This window comes from Hyla sarda, chromosome 10, assembly GCF_029499605.1.
Source record: "Hyla sarda isolate aHylSar1 chromosome 10, aHylSar1.hap1, whole genome shotgun sequence".
Classification (NCBI taxonomy): Eukaryota; Metazoa; Chordata; class Amphibia; order Anura; family Hylidae; genus Hyla; species Hyla sarda.
In genome coordinates, this window is record NC_079198.1 from 15211381 (window position 1) to 15235135 (window position 23755).

Here is a 23755-nt window from a genome sequence, read left to right on the forward strand (position 1 = left end):
GTGCACAGGCTGCGTCTGGTATTGCAGTTTTCTGGTAATAACATGAATGGAGCTGAGCTGTAATACCAGACACAGGTCATGTACAGGAGTGGTGATGTGTCTGATAATAATATTCATTCTATCTAATCCCGGACAACATAATTAATGGTAGAGAAATAAATGAGACAATTGTTTTGTAAACAAAAAAACTTTAATTGTAAAAGTAAAAAGTAAGGTGTCACAAAAATGTTCAGTTTCTTAAAAAAATATTTGACCTTTCTGATTTTTCTCGGTTACAATACATTTTCCTCATAACACTTGTAAACGTCGTCATTCTCAGACAGAAGCCACAGGAACCCGGCATCATAAGTCACATGACTGAAGGTGGCGCAGAAATCCAGGCGGGTCCATGCTGTACCAGTGGGAGTCTTTGCAGAGATCCCCTCCCTGAAAGGATAAGAGATTATTAGGAATATTTTTGATATAAAACAAAAGGTTCAAATTTAATTTTTTGAGTGTAAAATGTGGAGACAACCCCCTCACCAGGACATCATTTCCTTCTAAGACCCCCCCCCCCTCCCCCATCCCCATGAGCTGGAGAGAAGAACATCTAAGAAGAGTGTCTTCCATTATGATGGACTCTACACATCCCATTCATTTACAGTGTTGAGTGTTGTGTGATCTGCTAAAGCAACTCTACATTGTGCGGATATATACATCAGCTTCCTGGACTCCTGTGACTATGACAATATCACTATCATCACGATTGGATTTATGTAAATTCTTTATCATGTGACTCTTACCTCTTGAACGCCTCTCCGACTGAATTGACACCATAGACTGAGCCATCTGTGCCGACCTCCACCATGATCAGTTTGCCGTCCACCTGTTGCCATTTAGATCCCTGGCAGGTATTGGGGCTCACATCCTGACGGTAAAAGATATCATCAACGTTGTTGACTCCCCAGCAACCAAATGGTCCACAGCTGTAATACTTCAGAGAGCCATCAAGAGGTAGGAATGTCACAAGGGAAGACCTTGAGACTGTACAATTCTGCATCAAGCAAAAGATATTATCCTGGGCGTTCACTCCAGCCAGGAACTTATCACCACCGGCATCCACCTGCTTCAGGTAACCTGTAGGCGCGAACACATGAGAGCCATATTAGAAGAGTTAGAAGAACATTTCTGAGTAATGTCTGGTGTTAGTCACAAGAGGCCGTGTATGATGGCGGGGTTCAAGGGAAACCTCAGGGAGGATGAATGATCATGATCCACCCCCTCAGGACCTGATGGGGACGGTTAATTTTATAGAAACAGAGATGGATCATAAAAAGAATCTGTGCCCAACCCCCAAAAATTTAAGGGGTTATCCAGGAAAAAACTTTTTTTTAAATATCAACTGGCTCCAGAAAGTTAAACAGATTTGTAAATTACTTCTATTAAAATTTTTTTTATCCTTTCAGTACTTATGAGCTTCTGAAGTTAAGGTTGTTCTTTTCTGTCTAAGTGCTCTCTGATGACTCGTGTCTCGGGAACCGCCCAGTTTGGAAGCAAATCCCCATAGCAAACCTCTTCTAAACTGGGCGGTTCCCGAGACACGTGTCATCAGAGAGCACTTAGACAGAAGTAAACAACCTTAACTTCAGAAGCTCATAAGTACTGAACGGATTAAGATTTTTTAATAGAAGTAATTTACAAATCTGTTTAACTTTCTGGAGCCAGTTTTTTCCTGGATAACCCCTTTAAGATTTTACTGTTATTAAATAGCTTAGTGCACCCTGATCACACACCTTTTTTTTTTTTTTTTTTACAATTTCTTGATCTCCCCTCCTGTTCCTGAGATATGAAGGTTTATAGTTAATTTTAGGAGTGAAGTTAATTTTAATAATGGGAGTGATGGGTGAGATTATACAGTCATGGGGTGTGAATGTTGTACATTAAGGGGTATGTATGCCTAAATATAACGATAGTTATATTCCACTCTCTTTTGTTTGTTATTTGTTTAAGCCTTTAATACACACTCCATTTAATGTCACTCCCATTAATAAAATTAAGTCCATGCCCATCTGACTGATCCCCTGAAGCAAACTATAAGGTTATGTTTAGACGGCATAACATGCGAGCACTAGAGCTGCTTGGGAATGCGCCATTTCATAGACATCAATGCATTCCGTGCAGAGTCTGCAGAAAGAATAGACATGTCTATTCTTTCTGCACACACCGGAATTCGAATTTCCGCGCCAGATGTTTCTGGTGTTGAAATTCTACAATGCGAACAGTGCAGCAGAATCCTATTGAAATGAATGGGACTCTGCTGCTGCGAAATCCCTGTGCAGAATATCGCCCTCATATCTCAGGAACGGGAGGGTGTATCAAGAAATTGTAAAAAGGGTGTTTGATCAGTGTCCCTGAAGCTATTTAATGATAATGCTATCTATTTTTTTTTTTTTTGATTGGGCACAGGTCCTCCTTAAGAGGAATGGGTCTAAAAAATATTAATGATATTAAAGCTGTTGTGTTAAATAAGACAACAGAAGTTGCTCAACTATTGTAGAAATCAGTGTATCAGCCACAACCTGTTTGTATGTGCACATTGCTTATCACTGACCATTGAGGTTTTTTTAAATATAATTATAAAATAAAGTTAAATTGTTATCATACTGTATATTATGTATTATATAAACCTCATTGATATTTACCTGTCACAAGCTTCCACTTGTTGTCCTGCAGTTTGTAGACTCTATTGTCCTTATAGACCCCCCAGACTCCAGCAGGACCGACCGACACATGAGTGAGCAGCCCGGAAACTTGTTGCCAGTTGTTATTGACCATCTTGAAGATGTTTCCTTTGTCATTGACTCCGTACACTTGTCCCGCACCGGCATCGATCTGCCTTAGTTTTCCCGGCATCAATAGACATTGGAGATCTAAAAACAAAAACATTTGGATACATTAAAAAATATATCACACATGGATTTATACACGTTCTTTATAGATGGAGGGTGGGTGTTTAGACTTATTTCCGGTGGTGGACTTTACGAAGCCCTGGGTGATTCTGTCCAGAAAACTGAGAAATGGAGAGCTGTTTGCTGGGGTCTTGTACTGTCTTGGTCTGGTACTGTAGAGCTTCTTGAGGTGTCCCAGTACTCACCGGTGTCCTTGAGGGAACATTGTACCTCCTAGGCACAGGGACTGCTAAAGAAGCTCAATGGTATGAGTGAAAACAACTCTCTAGATCACGGATTCCAAAATCCCTGAAAATGTAGCATGGGAATTTTTATCTGAACTATAGGTAAGGGTCGACCACAGCATATTTTGAAGATAAAACCAACTGATATTGGGGTAAATAATCAAAAATTACAAGCACATAGTAGAAGAAAAGCAAACCAAAGACTGGTCTGTAGAGCAAATAGATAAAATGAAAAAACATAAGACAATAAAGAGCGAGAAGAAGTTTTTACCTGCAGTAACAGCAGAGACACTCAACAGGAACAGGCCGAGGATGAAGATCATGGTGGCTGGAGATGGAGTCAGTGGATGTCATGGGCTGCAATCCCTTTCCTATTTATCCAAGACCCCGGCTCCTCCTTACACAGTCATCTCCTCCCCACTGATAGAAGGACAAGGACAGGAGATAATGGAGATAATCTGCTCATTTATTCAGTCTTATTTTTTCACTTTTTAATATAAAGAAGACCCATACCGTATATTTTTCTGCAAAAACATTGTTTTTTATTTATAAGTTGAGCGGGAAACATTTAAACTTTGTTTTAATTTTCTATGAAATTGAAACAAGAAGAATTGATCCCATCTTGTGCATATTTATTCTACTTTCTTAAATTTTAGGATGAAATGTATATATTTCTCAGGACCTTACCAGTGTTCTGTGCATCCATAATAAATGTAATCAATTTATGTGAACCTATGTGGAACTTAGCACTAAACGTAGAGATAGGTACTACACAGGTTCACATAAATTGTTTACATTTATTATGGATGTACAGAACACTGGTAAGGTCCTGAGATATATATATATATATATATATATATATAGATAGATAGATAGATAGATAGATATACAGGAGTTTAAGTCATGAGACCCCCAGTAATATTTCGAGATCAAATTAAAGCTAAATGGGGAAGTGAGATAGGACATATGGACGCTCACACATGGGATAGAATCTTGAATAATGTAATAATTTGCATTTTAAATAAAAAATTCCAGTTTTTACAATTGAGATTTATCTATACATCATATTACACTCCTGTTTTTTTTTTTTTTTTTTGAGAAAATAGGTTGTAGGTAGGATTCAGCATGCCCTAAATGTTTGGAGGATAATGCAAACTACATGCACTTACTATGGAGTTGTAGGAGAGTGAGAGGGTTCTGGAGGGACATAGAGAAAGGCCTGGGGAAAAAGAGACCAGTATTATAATTGGCACATAGTGCCCTATTGCAGACTGTGCATGGGGGGCCAGAAGCTAAAAGTGATGTCTCTGCAGTGTAGTAATGGTCCCATCACTCCCCTGCAAGGGTTTACTGTATTCCTAGCTTCTCCCAACCTTCTGGCATGGAGCAGAAGACTGCTGCCGTGGCACAGTATTTTTGGGTGGCATGGCCCAAAGTTGGGGAGGGCTAGGTCTGTTGTTGCAACAGTGGTGGTGCCAACTAGTGCTGCGTTATTTTAAAGGGGTATTCCGGCCAAATACATCTTAAAAGATGTCTGATCGCGGGGGGGCTCACCGCAATCTCCAAGCAGCCCCCACATTCTATGTGGGGCTGCGTCTCCAGTCTCGGAAACCGCTTTGTTTCAGGGACTGGAGACATGACGTCACGCCCCCTCCGTTCATGTCTATGGGAGGGGGCGTGATGGCCGTCATGCCCCCTCCCATAGACAGGAATGGAGGGGGCGTGGTGTGGTGTCACAAGGGGGCGTGGCATCATGTCTCCAGTCCCAGAAACAAATAGGTTTCCGAGACTGGAGACGCAGCCCCCATAGAATGCGGGAGCTGTATGGAGATTGAGAGGGGTCCAAGAGACAGGCCCCCTGCGATCAGACATCTTATCCCCTATTCTTTGGCTAGGGGATAAGATGTATTTGGCCGGAATACCCCTTTAAGTTAGGGATCCACTCTAATCGGGTGGCCATGAGGTGTGAGCAGGCTTCTACCGTTTAAACAAAATGTATACTAACTACCTGATGAAATGGTGCTGAAGAAGCGCCCAACTACAAATGGGTGTTAGGGTAGGTATGCATGATCTGGCCTCCAAATGGTAACATTCATGTCTTATACATGTGTTTTCAAACTGGTTTATTACTCTATATGCAGTACATCTTGAATCCCCGCTTTACCCGTGTAACCTTAGTTGGTCATTCTCTGCATTAGTGTTTGTTTTGCATCCAGTTTGATTTCCATTGTTTAGAGGTCTATATATGCATACGTCCACTATGTGTATTGGTACCATTAATTTCTTATATCTGTATTGCTAATAAAGATTGCTATATATTTTTACATCATTGTGGTGTCAGGGCACTATTGTTTTGGTGTATATACAACCTTTAAATCAATGTACAATATGCGGATAGGCAGCCTCTCTTTTCCTAAATTTGTCTCTTTTCCTAAATTTGTAGTACTGGTATGTAATCACTATATGGTCAGTTTTGGGAGCTTATTCGGCCCTCGTATAGTGCTGTTATATAAAGATTAGTATTTTTGTGGCAGAGCAAATTATTTGGGGGAGGAGCTATATATATGGGTAAAATGTTATGATAAATTAATATCCAGGGACAGGATATAGAAGAGTTTGTGCACTTAAAGGTTATTTTATAGCTATGCTGTCTTCAATATACTTATCTAAATGTTTGTCTTGGTGCTTGTGCCCCTGATCTTTTAGATCCTAGCAATATTTCCGGCCCAACTCAAGTCAGATTAAATTTTACTGTGTATAAATGTTTTTGATCATTAACATGTTCTACAATGTTCCGAGGAATTGTTTGAGTCCCTATAAGACCTGGGTTCTCAACCTGGGGTACGCATAACCCCTAGGGGTATGCCAGGCTCTGTCAGGGGGTACGCGAAAGCGCTGTCAAATACCGACCATGCACTGGCCAGTATTTGACAGCGCATAGTGGAGAACGGCCGCGGCAGCTCACTGTACAGTAGCCGCAGCCCGAGCTGCGGCCGCGGCTACTGTGAGTGAGCTGCGTGGTTGCCAGGGAGACGTGTGACCTCCCCTGAAGTTGTGCGGACTTGCAGCACAGCGCAGGAGGACTTCACACGTCAGTGCGGCCCCGCATCTAAGGACAGGCCACAGGGGACCGCAGGACGCCAGGTAAAGGATAAAAACAAAAAATTAAAAACAACTGTATGGCACAGAGGGGGGACGGTATGGCACGGAGAGGGGACTGTATGGCACGGAGGGGGACTGTATGGCACGGAGGGGGGATGTATGGGATGGAGCACAAGGCATTAAGATGGAAGGGGAGAGGGATAATGGCAGAGGGAGGATGGGGAGTAATAAAGCACAAGGCATTAAAATTTAATGCCTTGTGCTTTATTTCTCCCCATCCCCCCTCCGCCATTATCCCTCTCCCCTTTCATCTTAATCCCCTTGTGCCATTCCGCCTTCCCCTGATCCCCTTTTGCCATATCGGATAATAATGGCACAAGGGGATTAATATGCAGGGGGGAAATTGGCAAAAGGGGATCAGAGGGAGGGGGGACTAATGACACAAGGGGATTAAGATGGAGGAGGGATAATCAACCTCCCCCTCCATATTAATCCCCTTGTGCCATTATTATCCGATATGGCAAAAGGGGATCAGAGGAAGGGGGAATAATGGCGCAAGGGGATAGAGAAGGAGAGGGAATAATGGCACAAGGGGATTAATATGGAGGGGGGAGGGTTGATTATCCCCCCCCCCTCCTTCTTCATCCCCTTGTGCTATTATTCCTCCTCCATCTTTATCCCCTTGTGTTATTATTCCTCCTCCATCTTTATCCCCTTGTGTTATTATTCCCTCCTCCATCTTTATCCCCTTGTGTTATTATTCCCCGTCCATCTTTATCCCCTTGTGTTATTATTCCCCCTCCATCTTTATCTCCTTGTGTTATTATTCCTCCTCCATCTTTATCTCCTTGTGTTATTATTCCCCCTCCATCTTTATCCCCTTGTGTTATTATTCCTCCTCCATCTTTATCCCTTTGTGTTATTATTCCCCCTCCATCTTTATCCCCTTGTCCCATTATTCCCCCTCCATCTTTATCCCCTTGTCCCATTATTCCCCCTCCATCTTTATCCCCTTGTGTTATTATTCCTCCTCCATCTTTATCCCCTTGTGCCAATATTCCCCCTCCATCTTTATCCCCTTGTGTTATTATTCCCCCCTCCATCTTTATCCCCTTGTACCATTATTCCCCCTCCATCTTTATCCCCTTGTGTTATTATTCCTCCTCCATCTTTATCCCCTTGTGTTATTATTCCTCCTCCATCTTTATCCCCTTGTGTTATTATTCCTCCTCCATCTTTATCCCCTTGTGTTATTATCCCCCCCTCTATCTGTATCCCCTTGTGTTATTATTCCTCCTCCATCTTTATCCCCTTGTGTTATTATTCCTCCTCCATCTTTATCCCCTTGTGCCATTATCCCCCCTCCATCTTGGCACAAGGGGATTAAGATGGAGGAGGAATAATGGTACAAGGGGATAAAGATGGAGGGGGAATAATGAGACAAGGGATTAAGATGGGGGGGATGTAATGGGACAAGGGATTAAGATGGAGGAGGAATAATGGTACAAGGGGATTACGATGGGGGGGGGGGAATAATGGGACAAGGGATTAAGATGGAGGGGGGGATAATAGTACAAGGGGATTAAGATGGAGCGGGAATATTGGTACAAGGGGATAAAGATGGAGGAGGAATAATGGGACAAGGGGATAAAGATGGAGGAGGGATAATAACACAAGGGAATAAAGATGGAGGAGAAATAATAACACAAGGGGATGAAGATGGAGGAGGAGGAATAATAACACAAAGGGATAAAGATGGAGGAGGAATAATAACACAAGGGGATAAAGATGGAGGAGGAATAATAACACAAGGGGATAAAGATGGAGGAGGAATAATAACACAAGGGGATAAAGATGGAGGGGGAATAATGGCACAAGGGGATAAAGATGGAGGAGGAATAATAACACAAGGGGATAAAGATGGAGGAGGAATAATAACACAAGGGGATAAAGATGGAGGGGGAATAATAGGACAAGGGGATAAAGATGGAGGGGGAATAATAACACAAGGGGATAAAGATGGAGGGGGAATAATAGCACAAGGGGATTAAGATGGAGGTGGGAATAATGGTACAAGGGGATAAAGATGTAGGGGGGAATAATAGCACAAGGGGATTAACATGGAGGAGGAAAAATTGGACAAGGGGATAAAGATGGAGGGGGAATAATAGCACAAGGGGATAAAGATGGAGGGGGAAATAATGGTACAAGAGGATTAAAATGGAGGGGCAATAATAGCACAAAGGGATTAAGATGGAGGGGGGATGCATTAGTATAAAGGTAAGAACATGCCTTTTGTCTGCGGGTACCCCTCGCACGCAAGTTCCGCGCGAGGGGGTACCCACGGACATACTTTCAGCCTTTGGGGGTACAGTCGCCAAAAAGGTTGAGAACCACTGCTATAAGAGACACAGCATAGTGACATGACCAGGACACTGAGGAATGCCCCATAGATGTCTCCAAGGCTTATCTAATGATGAGTTTCTTATCAAATGTTATTCTGTCAGGATAAGATAAGTTCTAGTGCTCCACTTCAAAGACACCATCTTCCCAGTCTCCATTTACAGCTGTGATCTGGTGTCCATTGTATGGCCCAAGTCTCCTATTACCTTGTCCTTGTATAATGAGTTTATCTCTGGTCTACATTGTCCCAGATCCATTTGGTGGACACACAGTAGGTGTCTTTACATCATAAACATGCATAGTTTTAGACTATAGACATTTAGGTCTTTGTCTAGAAAAAAAACCCACAATGCAGTCTTAATGGGTTTAGTGAAAGTGCTGATGTTTGATCAAGTTGTCCAACTATTATGTCTAATCCTGTCCAAATAGGAGATCATTCCCCATTCATTGTTAGACTACACAGAACACTCCTTGGCATTCACCCCCAAAGGCCCTTATGCCATGTATCAATATACTGTGCCATTTTGGGTGTCCTTTCTAAAGATCTATATATTCAAAAGTTCAACACCCCTTAAGAAGTTGCTGACGGGCAACGGAACGCATGGGGTCCTAGGGGGGCACCTACCTGGTCATTCTCTTATCAGCCGTCCTCTGTGTTTCTCCCCCGTGCTACGAATATTGACTATTTAGGTTGTATGAAGGGTTATTTTCCGTGGGGTTGAATGTGTATTGATGTTGCATTATTTACACGTTCATTGTGATTAGTGATGTTGCGAACATAAAATTTTCGGTTCGCGAACCGGGCGAACCGCCATTGACTTCAGTGGGCAGGTGAATTTTAAAAACCAAAGGGACCCTTTCTGGCCACAATAGTGATTTAAAAGTTGTTTCAAGGGGACTAATACCTGCACTGTGGCGTGCTGGAGGGGGATCCATGGCAAAACTCCCATGGAAAATTACATAGTTGACGCAGAGTCTGGTTTTAATCCATAAAGGGCATAAATCACCTATTATTCCTAAATTCTTTGGAATAACGTGCTTTAGCCCCCTTTAGGCAGCACATAAAGCCCCCCTTTAGACATCACATAGTTAGATCCCCCCCTTTAGGCAGCACATAGATTCCCCCATATTAGGCAGCACATAGAGCCCCCCTTTAGGCAGCACATAGGTAGAGCCTCCCTTTAGGCAGCACATAGAGCCCCCTTTAGGCAGCACATAGTTAGATCCCCCCTTTAGGCAGCACATAGTTAGATCCCCCCTTTAGGCAGCACATAGATTCCCCCATGTTAGGCAGCACATAGTTAGAGCCCCCCTTTAGGCAGCACATAGATCCCCCCTTTAGGCAGCACATAGATTCCCCCATATTAGGCAGCACATAGTTAGAGCCTCCCTTTAGGCAGCACATAGAGCCCACTTTAGGCAGCACATATATAGATCCCCCCCTTTAGGCAGCAAATAGATTCCCCCATATTAGGAATAGGGACAGGATATAGAAGAGTTTGTGCACTTAAAGGTTATTTTATAGCTATGCTGTCTTCAATATACTTATCTATATGTTTGTCTTGGTGCTTGTGCCCCTGATCTTTTTAGATCCTAGCAATATTTCTGGCCCAACTCAAGTCAGATTAAATTTTACTGTGTATAAATGTTTTTGATCATTAACATGTTCTACAATGTTCCGAGGAATTGTTTGAGTCCCTATAAGACCTGGGTTCTCAACCTGGGGTACGCGTAACCCCTAGGGGTACGCCAGGGGCTGTCAGGGGGTACGCGAAAGCGCTGTCAAATACCGGCCATGCACTGGCCAGTATTTGACAGCGCATAGCGGAGAACGGCCGCGGCAGCTCACTGTACAGTAGCCGCGGCCAGCGGCTACTGTGAGTGAGCTGCGTGGTTGCCGGGGAGACGTGTGACCTCCCCTGACGTTGTGCGGACTTGCCGCACAGCGCAGGAGGACGTCACACGTCAGTGCGGCCCCGCATCTAAGGACAGGCCACAGGGGACCGCAGGACGCCAGGTAAAGGATAAAAACAAAAAGTTAAAAACAACTGTATGGCACGGAGGGGTACTGTATGGCACGGAGGGGGGGGGACTGTATGGCACGGAGGGGGACTGTATGGCACGGAGGGGGGATGTATGGGACGAGGGGGGATGTATGGGACGGAGCACAAGGCATTAAGATGGAAGGGGAGAGGGATAATGGCAGAGGGAGGATGGGGAGTAATAAAGCACAAGGCATTAAAATGTAATGCCTTGTGCTTTATTTCTCCCCATCCCCCCTCCGCCATTATCCATCTCCCTTTCCATCTTAATCCCCTTGTGCCATTCCGCCTTTCCCTGATCCCCTTTTGCCATATCGGATAATAATGGCACAAATGGATTAATATGCAGGGGGGGAAATTGGCAAAAGGGGATCAGAGGGAGGGGGGGAATAATGACACAAGGGGATTAAGATGGAGGGGGGATAATCAACCCCCCCCCCTCCATATTAATCCCCTTGTGCCATTATTATCCGATATGGCAAAAGGGGATCAGAGGAAGGGGGAATAATGGTGCAAGGGGATAAAGAAGGAGATGGAATAATGGCACAAGGGGATTCATATGGAGGGGGGAGGGTTGATTATCCCTCCCCCTCCTTCTTCATCCCCTTGTGTTATTATTCCTTCTCCATCTTTATCCCCTTGTGTTATTATTCCTTCTCCATCTTCATCCCCTTGTGTTATTATTCCTCCTCCATCTTTATCCCCTTGTGTTATTATTCCTCCTCCATCTTTATCCCCTTGTGCCAATATTCCCCCTCCATCTTTATCCCCTTGTGTTATTATTCCCCCTCCATCTTTATCCCCTTGTGTTATTATTCCTCCTCCATCTTTATCCCCTTGTGTTATTATTCCTCCTCCATCTTTATCCCCTTGTCCCATTATTCCCCCTCCATCTTTATCCCCTTGTGTTATTATTCCCCCTCCATCTTTATCCCCTTGTCCCATTATTCCTCCTCCATCTTTATCCCCTTGTCCCATTATTCCCCCTCCATCTTTATCCCCTTGTGTTATTAGTCCTCCTCCATCTTTATCCCCTTGTCCCATTATTCCCCCTCCATCTTTATCCCCTTGTGTTATTAGTCCTCCTCCATCTTTATCCCCTTGTCCCATTATTCCCCCTCCATCTTTATCCCCTTGTCCGATTATTCCCCCTCCATCTTTATCCCCTTGTGTTATTATTCCCCCCTACATCTTTATCCCCTTGTGTTATTATTCCTCCTCCATCTTTATCCCCTTGTGTAATTATTACTCCTCCATCTTTATCCCCTTGTGCCATTATCCCCCCTCCACCTTGGCACAAGGGGATTAAGATGGAGGAGGAATAATGGTACAAGGGGATTACGATGGGGGGGGGGATAATGGGACAAGGGATTAAGATGGAGGGGGGAATAATAGTACAAGGGAATTAAGATGGAGCAGGAATATTGGTACAAGGGGATAAAGATGGAGGAGGAATAATGGGACAAGGGGATACAGATGGAGGGGGAATAATGGGACAAGGGGATAAAAATGAAGGGGGGATAATGGGACAAGGGGATAAAGATGGAGGAGGTATAATAACACAAGGGGATAAAGATGGAGGAGAAATAATAACAAAAGGGGATAAAGATGGAGGAGGAATAATAACACAAGGGGATAAAGATGGAGGAGGAATAATAACACAAGGGGATAAAGATGGAGGGGGAATAATGGCCCAAGGGGATAAAGATGGAGGAGGAATAATAGCACAAGGGGATAAAGATGGAGGAGGAATAATAACACAAGGGGATAAAGATGGAGAGGGAATAATAACACAAGGGGATAAAGATGGAGGGGGAATAATAACACAAGGGGATAAAGATGGAGGGGGAATAATGGCCCAAGGGGATAAAGATGGAGGGGGGAATAATAACACAAGGGGATAAAGATGGAGGAGGAATAATAACACAAGGGGATAAAGATGGAGGAGGAGGAATAATAACACAATGGGATAAAGATGGAGGGGGAATAATAACACAAGGGGATAAAGATGGAGGAGGAATATTAACACAAGGGGGATAAAGATGGAGGGGGAATAATAACACAAGGGGATAAAGATGGAGGAGGAATAATAGTACAAGGGGATAAAAATGGAGGAGGAATAAAAGCACAAGGGGATTAAGATGGAGGAGGAATAATAACACAAGGGGATAAAGATGGAGAAGGAATAATAACACAAGGGGATAAAGATGGAGGGAGGAATAATAACACAAGGGGATAAAGATGGAGGAGGAATAATAACACAAGGGGATAAAGATGGAGGAGGGAATAATAACACAAGGGGATAAAGATGGAGGAGGAATAATAGTACAAGGGGATAAAAATGGAGGAGGAATAATAGCACAAGGGGATAAAGATGGAGGGAGGAATAATAACACAAGGGGATAAAGATGGAGGAGGAATAATAACACAAGGGGATAAAGATGGAGGAGGAATAATAACACAAGGGGATAAAGATGGAGGGAGGAATAATAACACAAGGGGATAAAGATGGAGGGGGAATAATAACACAAGGGGATGAAGATGGAGGGAGGAATAATAGTACAAGGGGATAAAGATGGAGGGAGGAATAATAGTACAAGGGGATAAAGATGGAGGGAGGAATAATAGTACAAGGGGATTAAGATGGAGGGGGGAATATTGGCACAAGGGGATTAAGATGGAGGAGGAATAATGGGACAAGGTAATAAAGATGGAGGAGGAATAATGGGACAAGGTAATAAAGATGGAGGAGGAATAATAACACAAGGGGATTAAAATGGAGGGGCAATAATAGCACAAAGGGATTAAGATGGAGGGGGGATGCATTAGTATAAAGGTAAGAACATGCCTTTTGTCTGCGGTACCCCTCGCGCGCAAGTTCCGCGTGAGGGGGTACCCACGGACATACTTTCAGCCTTTGGGGGTACAGTCGCCAAAAAGGTTGAGAACCACTGCTATAAGAGACACAGCATAGTGACATGACCAGGACACTGAGGAATGCCGCATAGATGTCTCCAAGGCTTATCTAATGATGAGTTTCTTATCAAATGTTATTCTGTCAGGATAAGATAAGTTCTAGTGCTCCACTTCAAAGACACCATCTTCCCAGTCTCCATTTACAGCTGTGATCTGGTGTCCATTGTATGACCCAAGTCTTCTATTACCTTGTCCTTGTATAATGAGTTTATCTCTGGTCTACATTGTCCCAGATCCATTTGGTGGACACACAGTAGTTGTCTTTACATCATAAACATGCATAGTTTTAGACTATAGACATTTAGGTCTTTGTCTAGAAAAAAAACCCTCAATGCAGTCTTAATGGGTTTAGTGAAAGTGCTGATGTTTGATCAAGTTGTCCAACTATTATGTCTAATCCTGTCCAAATAGGAGATCATTCCCCATTCATTGTTAGACTACACAGAACACTCCTTGGCATTCACCCCCAAAGGCCCTTATGCCATGTATCAATATACTGTGCCATTTTGGGTGTCCTTTCTAAAGATCTATATATTCAAAAGTTCAACACCCCTGAGGAAGTTGTTGACGGGCAACGGAACGCATGGGGTCCTAGGGGGGCACCTACCTGGTCATTCTCTTATCAGCCGTCCTCTGTGTTTCTCCCCCGTGCTACCAATATTGACTATTCAGTTGTATGAAGGGTTATTTTCCGTGGGGTTGAATGTGTATTGATGTTGCATTATTTACACGTTCATTGTGATTAGTGATGTCGCGAACATAAAATTTTCGGTTCGCGAACCAGCGAACCGGGCGAACCGCCATTGACTTCAGTGGGCAGGCGAATTTTAAAAACCACAGGGACCCTTTCTGGCCACAATAGTGATTTAAAAGTTGTTTCAAGGGGACTAATACCTGCACTGTGGCGTGCTGGAGGGGGATCCATGGCAAAACTCCCATGGAAAATTACATAGTTGACGCAGAGTCTGGTTTTAATCCATAAAGGGCATAAATCACCTATTATTCCTAAATTCTTTGGAATAACGTGCTTTAGCCCCCTTTAGGCAGCACATAGAGCCCCCCTTTAGGCATCACATAGTTAGATCCCCCCTTTAGGCAGCACATAGATTCCCCCATATTAGGCAGCACATAGAGCCCTCCTTTAGGCAGCACATAGGTAGAGCCTCCCTTTAGGCAGCACATAGAGCCCCCTTTAGGCAGCACATAGTTAGGTCCCCCTTTAGGCATCACATAGTTAGATCCCCCCTTTAGGCAGCACATAGATTCCCCCATATTAGGCAGCACATAGTTAGAGCCTCCCTTTAGGCAGCACATAGAGCCCCCTTTAGGCAGCACATATATAGATTCCCCCCTTTAGGCAGCACATAGATTGCCCCATATTAGGCAGCACATAGTTAGAGCCCCCCTTTAGGCAGCACTGGTTTTATTTCACAGCCAAAAAAGGTATTTTTTAAAATATTTTATTTGAACAACTGTCACACCAAATGTGATTTGCACTAGTGTGACAATGAGCACAAAAGGTTGCCAGCGGAGTTCCCCTTTTAACCCCTTAAGGACGCAGGACGTAAATGTACGTCCTGGTGCGGTGGTACTTAACGCACCAGGACGTACATTTACGTCCTGTGCATAACCGCGGGCATCGGAGCAATGCCCGTGTAATGCACAGCTGATCCTGGCTGCTGATCGCAGCCAGGGACCCGCCAGCCCGCCAGCAATGGCTGACGCCCGCAATCGCGCAGGCGTCCGCCATTAACCCCTCAGATGCCGGGATCAATACAGATCCCGGCATCTGCGGCAGTGCACGATTTAAATGAACGATCGGATAGCCCGCAGCGCTGCTGCGGGGATCCGATCATTCAGAACGCCGCACGGAGGTCCCCTCACCTTCCGGCTCCCGGCGTCTCCTGCTCTGGTCTGAGATCGAGCAGACCAGAGCAGAAGATCGCCGATAACACTGATCTGTTCTATGTCCTATACATAGAACAGATCAGTATTAGCAATCATGGTATTGCTATGAATAGTCCCCTATGGGGACTATTCAAGTGTTAAAAAAAAAATGGAAAAAAATGGAAAAGTAAAGGTAAAAAAAAGTGAAAAATCCCCTCCCCCAATAAAAAAGTAAAACGTCCGTTTTTTCCTATTTTACCCCCAAAGAGCGTAAAAAAGAAATTTTATAGACATATTTGGTATCGCCATGTGTGTAAATGTTCGAACTATTAAAATAAGATGTTAATGATCCCGTACGGTGAACGGCGTGAACGTAAAAAAAAAAAAAAAGTCCAAAATTGCTACTTTTTTAATACATTTTATAAAAAAAAATTATAAAAAAATTATTAAAAGTTTTTTATATGCAAATGTGGTATCAAAAAAAATAACAGATCATGGCGCAAAAAATGAGCCCTCACACTGCCGCTTATACGGAAAAATAAAAAAAGTTATAGGTCATCAAAATAAAGGGATTATAAACGTACTAATTTGGTTAAAAAGTTTGTGATTTTTTTTAAGCACAACAATAATATAAAAGTACGTAATAATGGCTATCATTTTAATCATATTGACCCTCAGAATAAAGAACACACATCATTTTTACCGTAAATTGTACGGCGTGAAAACGAAACCTTCCAAAATTAGCAAAATTGCGTTTTTCTTTTTAATTTCCCCACAAAAACAGTGTTTTTTGGTTGCGCCATACATTTTATGATATAATGAGTGATGTCATTACAAAGGACAACTGGTCGCGCAAAAAACAAGCCCTCATACTAGTCTGTGGATGAAAATATAAAAGAGTTATGATTTTTAGAATGCGAGGAGGAAAAAATGAAAACGTAAAAATGTAATTGTCTGAGTCCTTAAGGCCAAAATGGGCGGAGTCCTTAAGGGGTTAAGTAGAGGTCCCCAACCAGGGTGCCTCCAGCAGTTGCAAGACACACGGACCGAACTTATAGCCCTTTTAATACTGTAGTTAGTTGCTTGAAGGAAATTAAGTTTTACACCGAAGTACCCCTTTTAACCAGCGGTTCCCTCCCAACCAGGGTGCCTCCAGCTGTTGCAAGACACACGGACTGAACTAATAGCCCTTTTAATACTGTAGTTAGTTGCTTGAAGGAACTTAAGTTTTACACTGGAGTACCCCTTTTAACCAGCGGTTCCCTCCCAACCAGGGTGCCTCCAGCTGTTGCAAGACACACGGACTGATAATTGAGCCCTAAAAAGGGCTTTTTTGGGTGCTGTCCTTAAAGCAGATGTTACACTAGTGCTTTAGGAGTAAAGTTGACCCTGAATAACCCACCTAGCAGCAACCTAGCTATCGCTTTCCCTATTACAGCAGGAGCAACTTCTCTGTTCCTCCCCTTTCTAAGCCTGCAGCATGCCGAATGAAGGTAAAATGGCGCCCGTGCAGGAGGTAGGAGGGTCTGGAAGGGAGGGACTGCTGCTGATTGGCTGTAATGTGTCTGCTGACTCTGACTCACAGGGTCAAAGTTTACCGCAATGTTAAAGTATAGGGGGCGAATCGAACTTCACATATGTTCGCCCGGCAATGCGAACGCGAACATGCTAAGTCCGCCGGGAACTGTTCGCCGGCGAACAATTCGCGACATCTCTAATTGTGATAGCCTGTGTATACATCTTTATAAGCAGGTGCCCTCGGTGGAGTTTCCTTTTTTGGGATCTCCCCCTGTTTGTGCATATGGCCTTTTTTGGCCTTTTAATTGATTTTAAGTGTATTTTCTGCTTTTGTATTTAAGAATGTGCAATAAAGATTTTTCTAACAATATTACATTTGTGGGTGTGCGCTACATTACGTATTCTTTTCTTTTTTGGTGTACTTTCTATAGATCTGGCCAGTTTTGTGTTCCCATCTGTTTCCTCAACCCCCACAACCCCAAATCCCTCTTCTGGAGAGCTACCCAGACAGTATAGAGCTTGGAAGTGCTTGGCCTGCTACCAAGACCGACACCAGTGCTTAATGTAAATATAGCACTTACAGGTGGCGGTTGTGCAGTCCAAGCACCACATCGTATGTAAAAGTATAGAGGGTTTCCCTGCTGTTGTCCCATCCAGGGAACGATGAAACAAAACAAGCACTCCTCCAAAACATTGGCGCGGTTCACACGAGCGAGGGAAAGACTCGGACAAAGCAACACCTGAAGAAGCTGTATGTGATCGCGAAACTCGTCGCTTTATGGGTAATGAACCTGTTTTACTTAATATTAAAGTTGGAGTCTTTCCAGCCCGTCATTGTTTTGGAGGAGTGCTTGTTTAGTTTCATACACAAAGGGGAATTCTGGCCAAAGACATCTTATAAGATGTCTGATTGTGGGGGGCTCGCCTCTGGCACCCCCCCACGATCTCCGTGCAGCCCCCACATTCTATGCCGGGCTGCATCTCCAGTCTCGTAAACCTCTTTGTTTCCAGACTGGAGATGTGACATCACACCAAGCCCCCGCCATTCATGTTTACGCCACGCCCCCTCTATTCACTGTTGTGGCATGTCACCTAAACTATTCATAACTAGATGTTGGAAAGACCCTACAACACCCTGTATTTCGGAAATAACCAACTTAGTTAATATTTCTTGTGGGATAGAGGAAATGTTACCATATACCATGTGAAAAAAAAAAAACAGAAATACACTGGCAAATATGGACAAATATGGCAAATATTCTCCATTTTTTTCATTCATTTTTGAAAAATTTAATTCTGCCAAACTGTGTTAATGTTTGCTTTGTTGTTGTTGTAGTTATATGGTTTTCTACATACTTTTTTACAGTTGTTTTTATTTTATTTTTATTTTTTTAAATGAATAAATCTTTACAATGAAAAAATGCAAAAACAAAAATACAACATATATTTAAAAAATAAATAAAAATAATATATATATATATATATATATATATATATATATAACTATTATAAATAACAATTTGGGATATAAAAAAAAAAAAAAGGGTAAACACTACATTGCCCAGTGCCACAGTTCTATCAAAATAGGCTTACGGTGTGATAGAGATTTTTAATGCTGTAACTTTCGTTCTGTAGAATCGCTGTGCACCCGGGTTTATGGACAGTTAAACACAATACAATAGGTCTGTACAAAAATGAAATACGTATTTAGCAAAATAGAAAGTAAAATTTAAAAATTTTGAACATTGAACTATAAAAAAAAAAAAAATAGTTTACACTATATGTCACCACTGGGGGGGGAGGGGGGTCTTTTTACACGTACCGTATTTTTCGCCCTATAGGACGCACCAATTTATAGGTGCAAAATCTAAAAAAATTACGATTTTGAACCCAATAGTGGTCTTCAACCTGCGGACCTCCAGATGTTGCAAAACTACAACTCCCAGCATGCCCGGACAGCCGTTGGCTGCTGGGAGTTGTAGTTTTGCAACATCTGGAGGTCCGCAGATTGAAGACCACTGCATAGGAGGTAATACTCACGTGTCCCCGCCGCTCCGGACCCGTCACCGCTGCCCTGGATGTCGCTCCATCGCTGTCGCCGTGTCCCCGTCGCTCCGGAACGTCTCTGCTGCCAGTCGGGTATCCTCGCTCTCCGTCGCCGCCATCACGTCGTTACGCACGCCGACGCACGTACGCGACGACGTGATGACGAGGAAGGAGAGCGCCGGCCATACAGGGGATCCCTGAACGGAGAAGACACCGAGGAGGCAGGTAAGGTCCCCCCCGGTGTCCTGTAAGCACTAACCCGGCTATTCAGTCGGGCTGTTCGGGACCGCCGCGGTGAAATCGCTGCGGTCCCGAACAGCCCGACTGAACAGCCGGGTTAGTGTCACTTTCCCTTCAGACGCGGCGGTCAGCTTTGATCGCCGCGTCTGAAGGGTTAATACAGGGCATCACCGCGATCGGTGATGTCCTGTATTAGCCGCGGGTCCCGGTCGTTGATGGCCGCAGGGACCGCCGCGATAGGGGTGTATTCGCCGTATAAGACGCACCGACTTTTACCCCCCAGTTTTGGGGAAGAAAAAGTGCGTCTTATACGGCGACAAATACGGTATGTTCTTGCAGGATGGAGCCCCCTCTGTTTATCTGTAAGGGGACTTGTAAAGATAAAGTGTTACACATTGGGCAGATGAATTGGGAGGAATACTTTTGTTAAATAGATTAAGTGAGTAGATCTGAAGACTGTAAAGATTTGCCCAAGATAGTAGAATCTGTACTAATCTTATCAAGTTACTAACAAATAAAGAATAGATGACTTATCCCTGTAGACGCCTCCAAAGTGTCCTGTACATACAAGTCACTATAATATCCTCATATGAAATTTTCCGTTTTTGCATTTTCATTTTTTCCTCCTTCCCTTTAAAATATCACAACTCTTTCAATTTTGCACCTAAAAATCCATATGAGGGCTTATTTTTTGCACCACCAATTCTACTTTGCAGTGACATCAGTCATTTTACCCAAAAATCTACAATGAAACGGGAAAAAAAAAATCATTGTGCGACAAAATTGAAGAAAAAACACCATTTTGTAACTTTTGGGGGCTTCCGTTTCTACACAGTAAACTTTTTTGGTAAAAATTACACCTTTATTTATTCTATAGGTCCATAAGATTAAAATGACCCCCTACATATATAGGTTTGATTTTGTAGAACTTCTGGAAAAAATCATAACTACATGCCGGAAAATGTATACGTTTAAAATTGTCACTTTTTTATTTTTTCGCGTACGGGGCGTTATGAGGGCTTCATTTTTGTATTGATCGTACTTTTTGATCACTTTTTATTCATTTTTTCATGATGTAAAAAGTGACAAAAAATACACTATTTTGGACTTTGGAATTTTTTTGCGCGTACGCCATTGACCGTACGGTTTAGTTAATGACATATTTCTATAATTCAGACATTTACGCACGCGGCGATACCACATATGTTTATTTTTTGTTTTATTTACACTGCTTTTTTTAAATGGGAAAAGGGGGAGGGGATGATTCTTACTTTTGTTACGGAAGGGGTTAAATTACCTTTATTCACTTTTTTTCCCATTTTTTTTTTTTTGCAATGTTACAGCTCCCATAGGGGGCTATAACACTGCACACACTGATCTTTTACATTGATCATTGTTATCCCATAGGATAACATTGATCAATGATTCTGCCACAGGACTGCTCATGCCTGGCTTTCAGGTACTGAGCAGTCATTCGGCGATCGAACACGCAGGAGGAAGACACCCTCCTCGTGTCCTCCAGCTGTTTGGGATGCCGCGATTTCCCCACACTGTCTCGAACAGCCCACTGAGCTAGCCGGGGGGTAGTTTACTTTTAACTTTAGACGTGGCGATCAACGTTGAATTCCGCGTCTAAAGGGTTAATAGCACGCGGCACTGCGATCAGTGCCGCGCGCTATTATCCACGGCTCCCGGCCATTGCTAAGTGCCAGGCTCGCCGCCCTGGCCCCGCATTATAGAAAGGGAAAGGACTCAGGACATACAGGTACTCCCTGGGTCCTTAAGTGGTTATAGAAAAAATTTTGTTATATAACTCTATTAATTTTAAGGTTGAAAATACACACTGCACACCTTGATCATTTTAGGACACGTACATGGGGCATTATGTTGAGGGGCACATAAGTGGGGGGCACATGATGGGGGAAATATATGTGAGGGGCACAGCACATGGGGCATTATATGAGAGAGGCACATGACTCTGACATGTGCCCCTCACATCTAATGCCCTCGTCATGTGCCCCTCACATATAATGCCCCCCTGTTATGTGCCCCCCCACTTATGATGCCCCGCCTGGTCATAGAGGTTAAAAAATGGGTCGGTCCTTAAGGGGTTAAGGGGGCGGGCTGTGACATCACGAGGGGCGGAGCTGTGACATCACAATGCTCCGGCCCCTGTATCGCTGGTCATTAAGCACGGGTCTGCTCTGTACAGTAATGATAGCGGGGTGCCGCAGCCGAGATCCCGGGGGTCCCCAGCAGCGGGACCCCGGCGATCTGACATCTTATCCCCAATCCTTTGGATAGGGAATAAAATGTCTAGGGGCGGAGTACCCCTTTAAGGCTTTATAGGTACATTTTTAAATTCACAGAAGAAACCATATGCAAATCATTTTTTTTAATTTTCTTAAAGGAAGTAAGTAAAAAGGTATCCAGTATAATGGATAGGGGGCGCTCTTTTATTTCTTTATTAACAGCTGTATCCAAAATAATATTTGCTTTCTACAGTTAATTACATCGACTAAGAAAAGAAAAAAGACTGAGTAAATAAAGGAGCAGATTATCTCCATTATCTCCTGTCCTTGTCCTTCTATCAGTGGGGAGGAGATGACTGTGTAAGGAGGAGTCGGGGTCTTGGATAAATAGGAAAGGGATTGCAGCCCATGACATCCACTGACTCCATCTCCAGCCGCCATGATCTTCATCCTCGGCCTGTTCCTGCTGAGTGTCTCCGCTGTTACTGCAGGTAATACTCGGCCATTGCCCAATCGCTCTCTATGGGACTTTCAAACACCAGCACTCGCCTATATTCAGAAATCCCATAGAGAGTTGGGAGACAAGAACCTCAATTATTTTGGGGGGTCCCAGAGCTTGGATAACCCCTTTAACCTCTTGAGGTTACAAATATTTTTTTATTTCTGCATTTGTATTTTTTCCTCCACATCTTTAAATAGCAATAACTACATTTTCCACCTACAGACCCATATGGGGACTTATGTTAAAGGGGAACTCCGGTGGGAAAAAACGTTTTTTCAAATCAACTGGTGCAAGAAAGTTAAACAGGTTTGTAGATCACTTATATTTAAAAATCTTAACCCTTCTAGTACTTATCAGCTTCTATATACTACAGATATACTTAAGAGAAGTTCTTTCCAGCCTGACAACAGTGCTCTCTACTGACACCTCTGTCCGTGTCAGGAACTGCCCAGCAGGAGAGGTTTTCTATGGGAATATGATTGTAATCTGGACAGTTCTGACACGGACAGAGGTGTCAGCAGAGAGCACTGTGGTCAGACTGGAAAGAAATTCACGCATTTCTCTGTTTTATACAGCAGATAATAAGTACTGGAAGGATTAAGATTTTTTTAATAGAAGTAATTTACAAATCTGTTTAACTTTCAGGCACCAGTTGATTTGAAAACCTTTGTTTTCTACTTCTTTCCGCCGGAGTTCCCCTTTAAGCAGGACCAATTGTACTTTGTAATGACCACTTATTTTACCACAAAATCTATGGCAAAGCCCAACAAAAATTATTAGTGGGAAGAAATGAGAAAAAAATCCCACAATTTTGTAACTTCTGGAGGGTTTTGTTTCCAACAGTGCACTTTACGGTTAAAATGACCTGTTATCTTTATTCTGTAGGTCCATTCGATTACAATTATACCCAATTAATATAGGTTTTCTTTCATTTTACTACTTTAAAAATAAATATTTTGAGTATGCCTCTTCTGACACCTAGAACACTTTCATTTTTCTGTATACAGGATGTATTGGGGCTTATTTTTGCGCAATGATCTGTGGTTTTTATTGGTACTTTTTTGTTTTGATAGGACTTTTTAATCACTTTTTATTCACTTTATTTCTAATGTTTGAAGTGACCAAAAATCTGCAATTGTGGTATTTGTTTACGTTTACGTCATTCACCTTGGGGTTTCATTAAAGGGGTATTCCAGGCAAAAACTTTTTTTATATATATCAACTGGCTCCGGAAAGTTAAACATATTTGTAAATTACTTCTATTAAAAAATCTTAATTCTTCCAATAGTTATTAGCTTCTGAAGTTTTCTGTCTAACTGCTCAATGATGATGTCATGTCCCGGGAGCTGTGCATGATGGGAAAATATCCCCATAGGAACTGCACAGCTCCCGGATCGTGAGTCATCAGAGAGCAGTTAGACAGAAAACAGCAACTCAACTTCAGAAGCTAATAACTATTGGAAGGATTAAGATTTTTTAATAGAAGTAATTTACAAATCTGTTTAACTTTCTGGAGCCAGTTGATATATATATAAAAAAAAGTTTTTGCCTGGAATACCCCTTTAACTTTATTATGTTTGTTATGTTTTAATAGTTTGGACATTTACACAGGTGG

General features: G+C 42.8%; 2 protein-coding genes across 8 annotated transcripts in view; one reads left to right on the forward strand and one right to left on the reverse strand.

Annotated features, from left to right (window-relative positions):
- LOC130294199 (fish-egg lectin-like) overlaps nucleotides 1-23755 on the forward strand; it is a 47243-nt gene that overhangs the window by 17684 nt on the left and 5804 nt on the right. For 2 of the 6 annotated variants that reach the window (XM_056543743.1, XM_056543744.1), the window contains exon 3: nucleotides 21892-22129. The exons of 2 other annotated variants lie outside the window; for them this stretch is intronic. In XM_056543743.1, coding sequence (XP_056399718.1) covers nucleotides 22078-22129 — 52 coding nt within the window. In that variant the 5' untranslated portion in view covers nucleotides 21892-22077. Of the gene's footprint in view, nucleotides 1-10625; nucleotides 10695-21695; nucleotides 21800-21891; nucleotides 22130-23755 lie in introns of those variants that run through there. 2 more of the 6 variants (XM_056543746.1, XM_056543745.1) reach the window with 2 other exon arrangements.
- Nucleotides 273-23755, reverse strand: part of LOC130294200 (fish-egg lectin-like) — a 50202-nt gene continuing 26719 nt past the window's right edge. The window contains exons 1-5 of one of the 2 annotated variants that reach the window (XM_056543750.1): nucleotides 15580-15603; nucleotides 3444-3592; nucleotides 2682-2909; nucleotides 783-1116; nucleotides 273-426 (exon numbers count right to left, since the gene is read on the reverse strand). In XM_056543750.1, coding sequence (XP_056399725.1) covers nucleotides 273-426; nucleotides 783-1116; nucleotides 2682-2909; nucleotides 3444-3495 — 768 coding nt within the window. In that variant the 5' untranslated portion in view covers nucleotides 3496-3592; nucleotides 15580-15603. Of the gene's footprint in view, nucleotides 427-782; nucleotides 1117-2681; nucleotides 2910-3443; nucleotides 3593-15579; nucleotides 15604-23755 lie in introns of those variants that run through there. The other variant, XM_056543749.1, reaches the window with a different exon arrangement.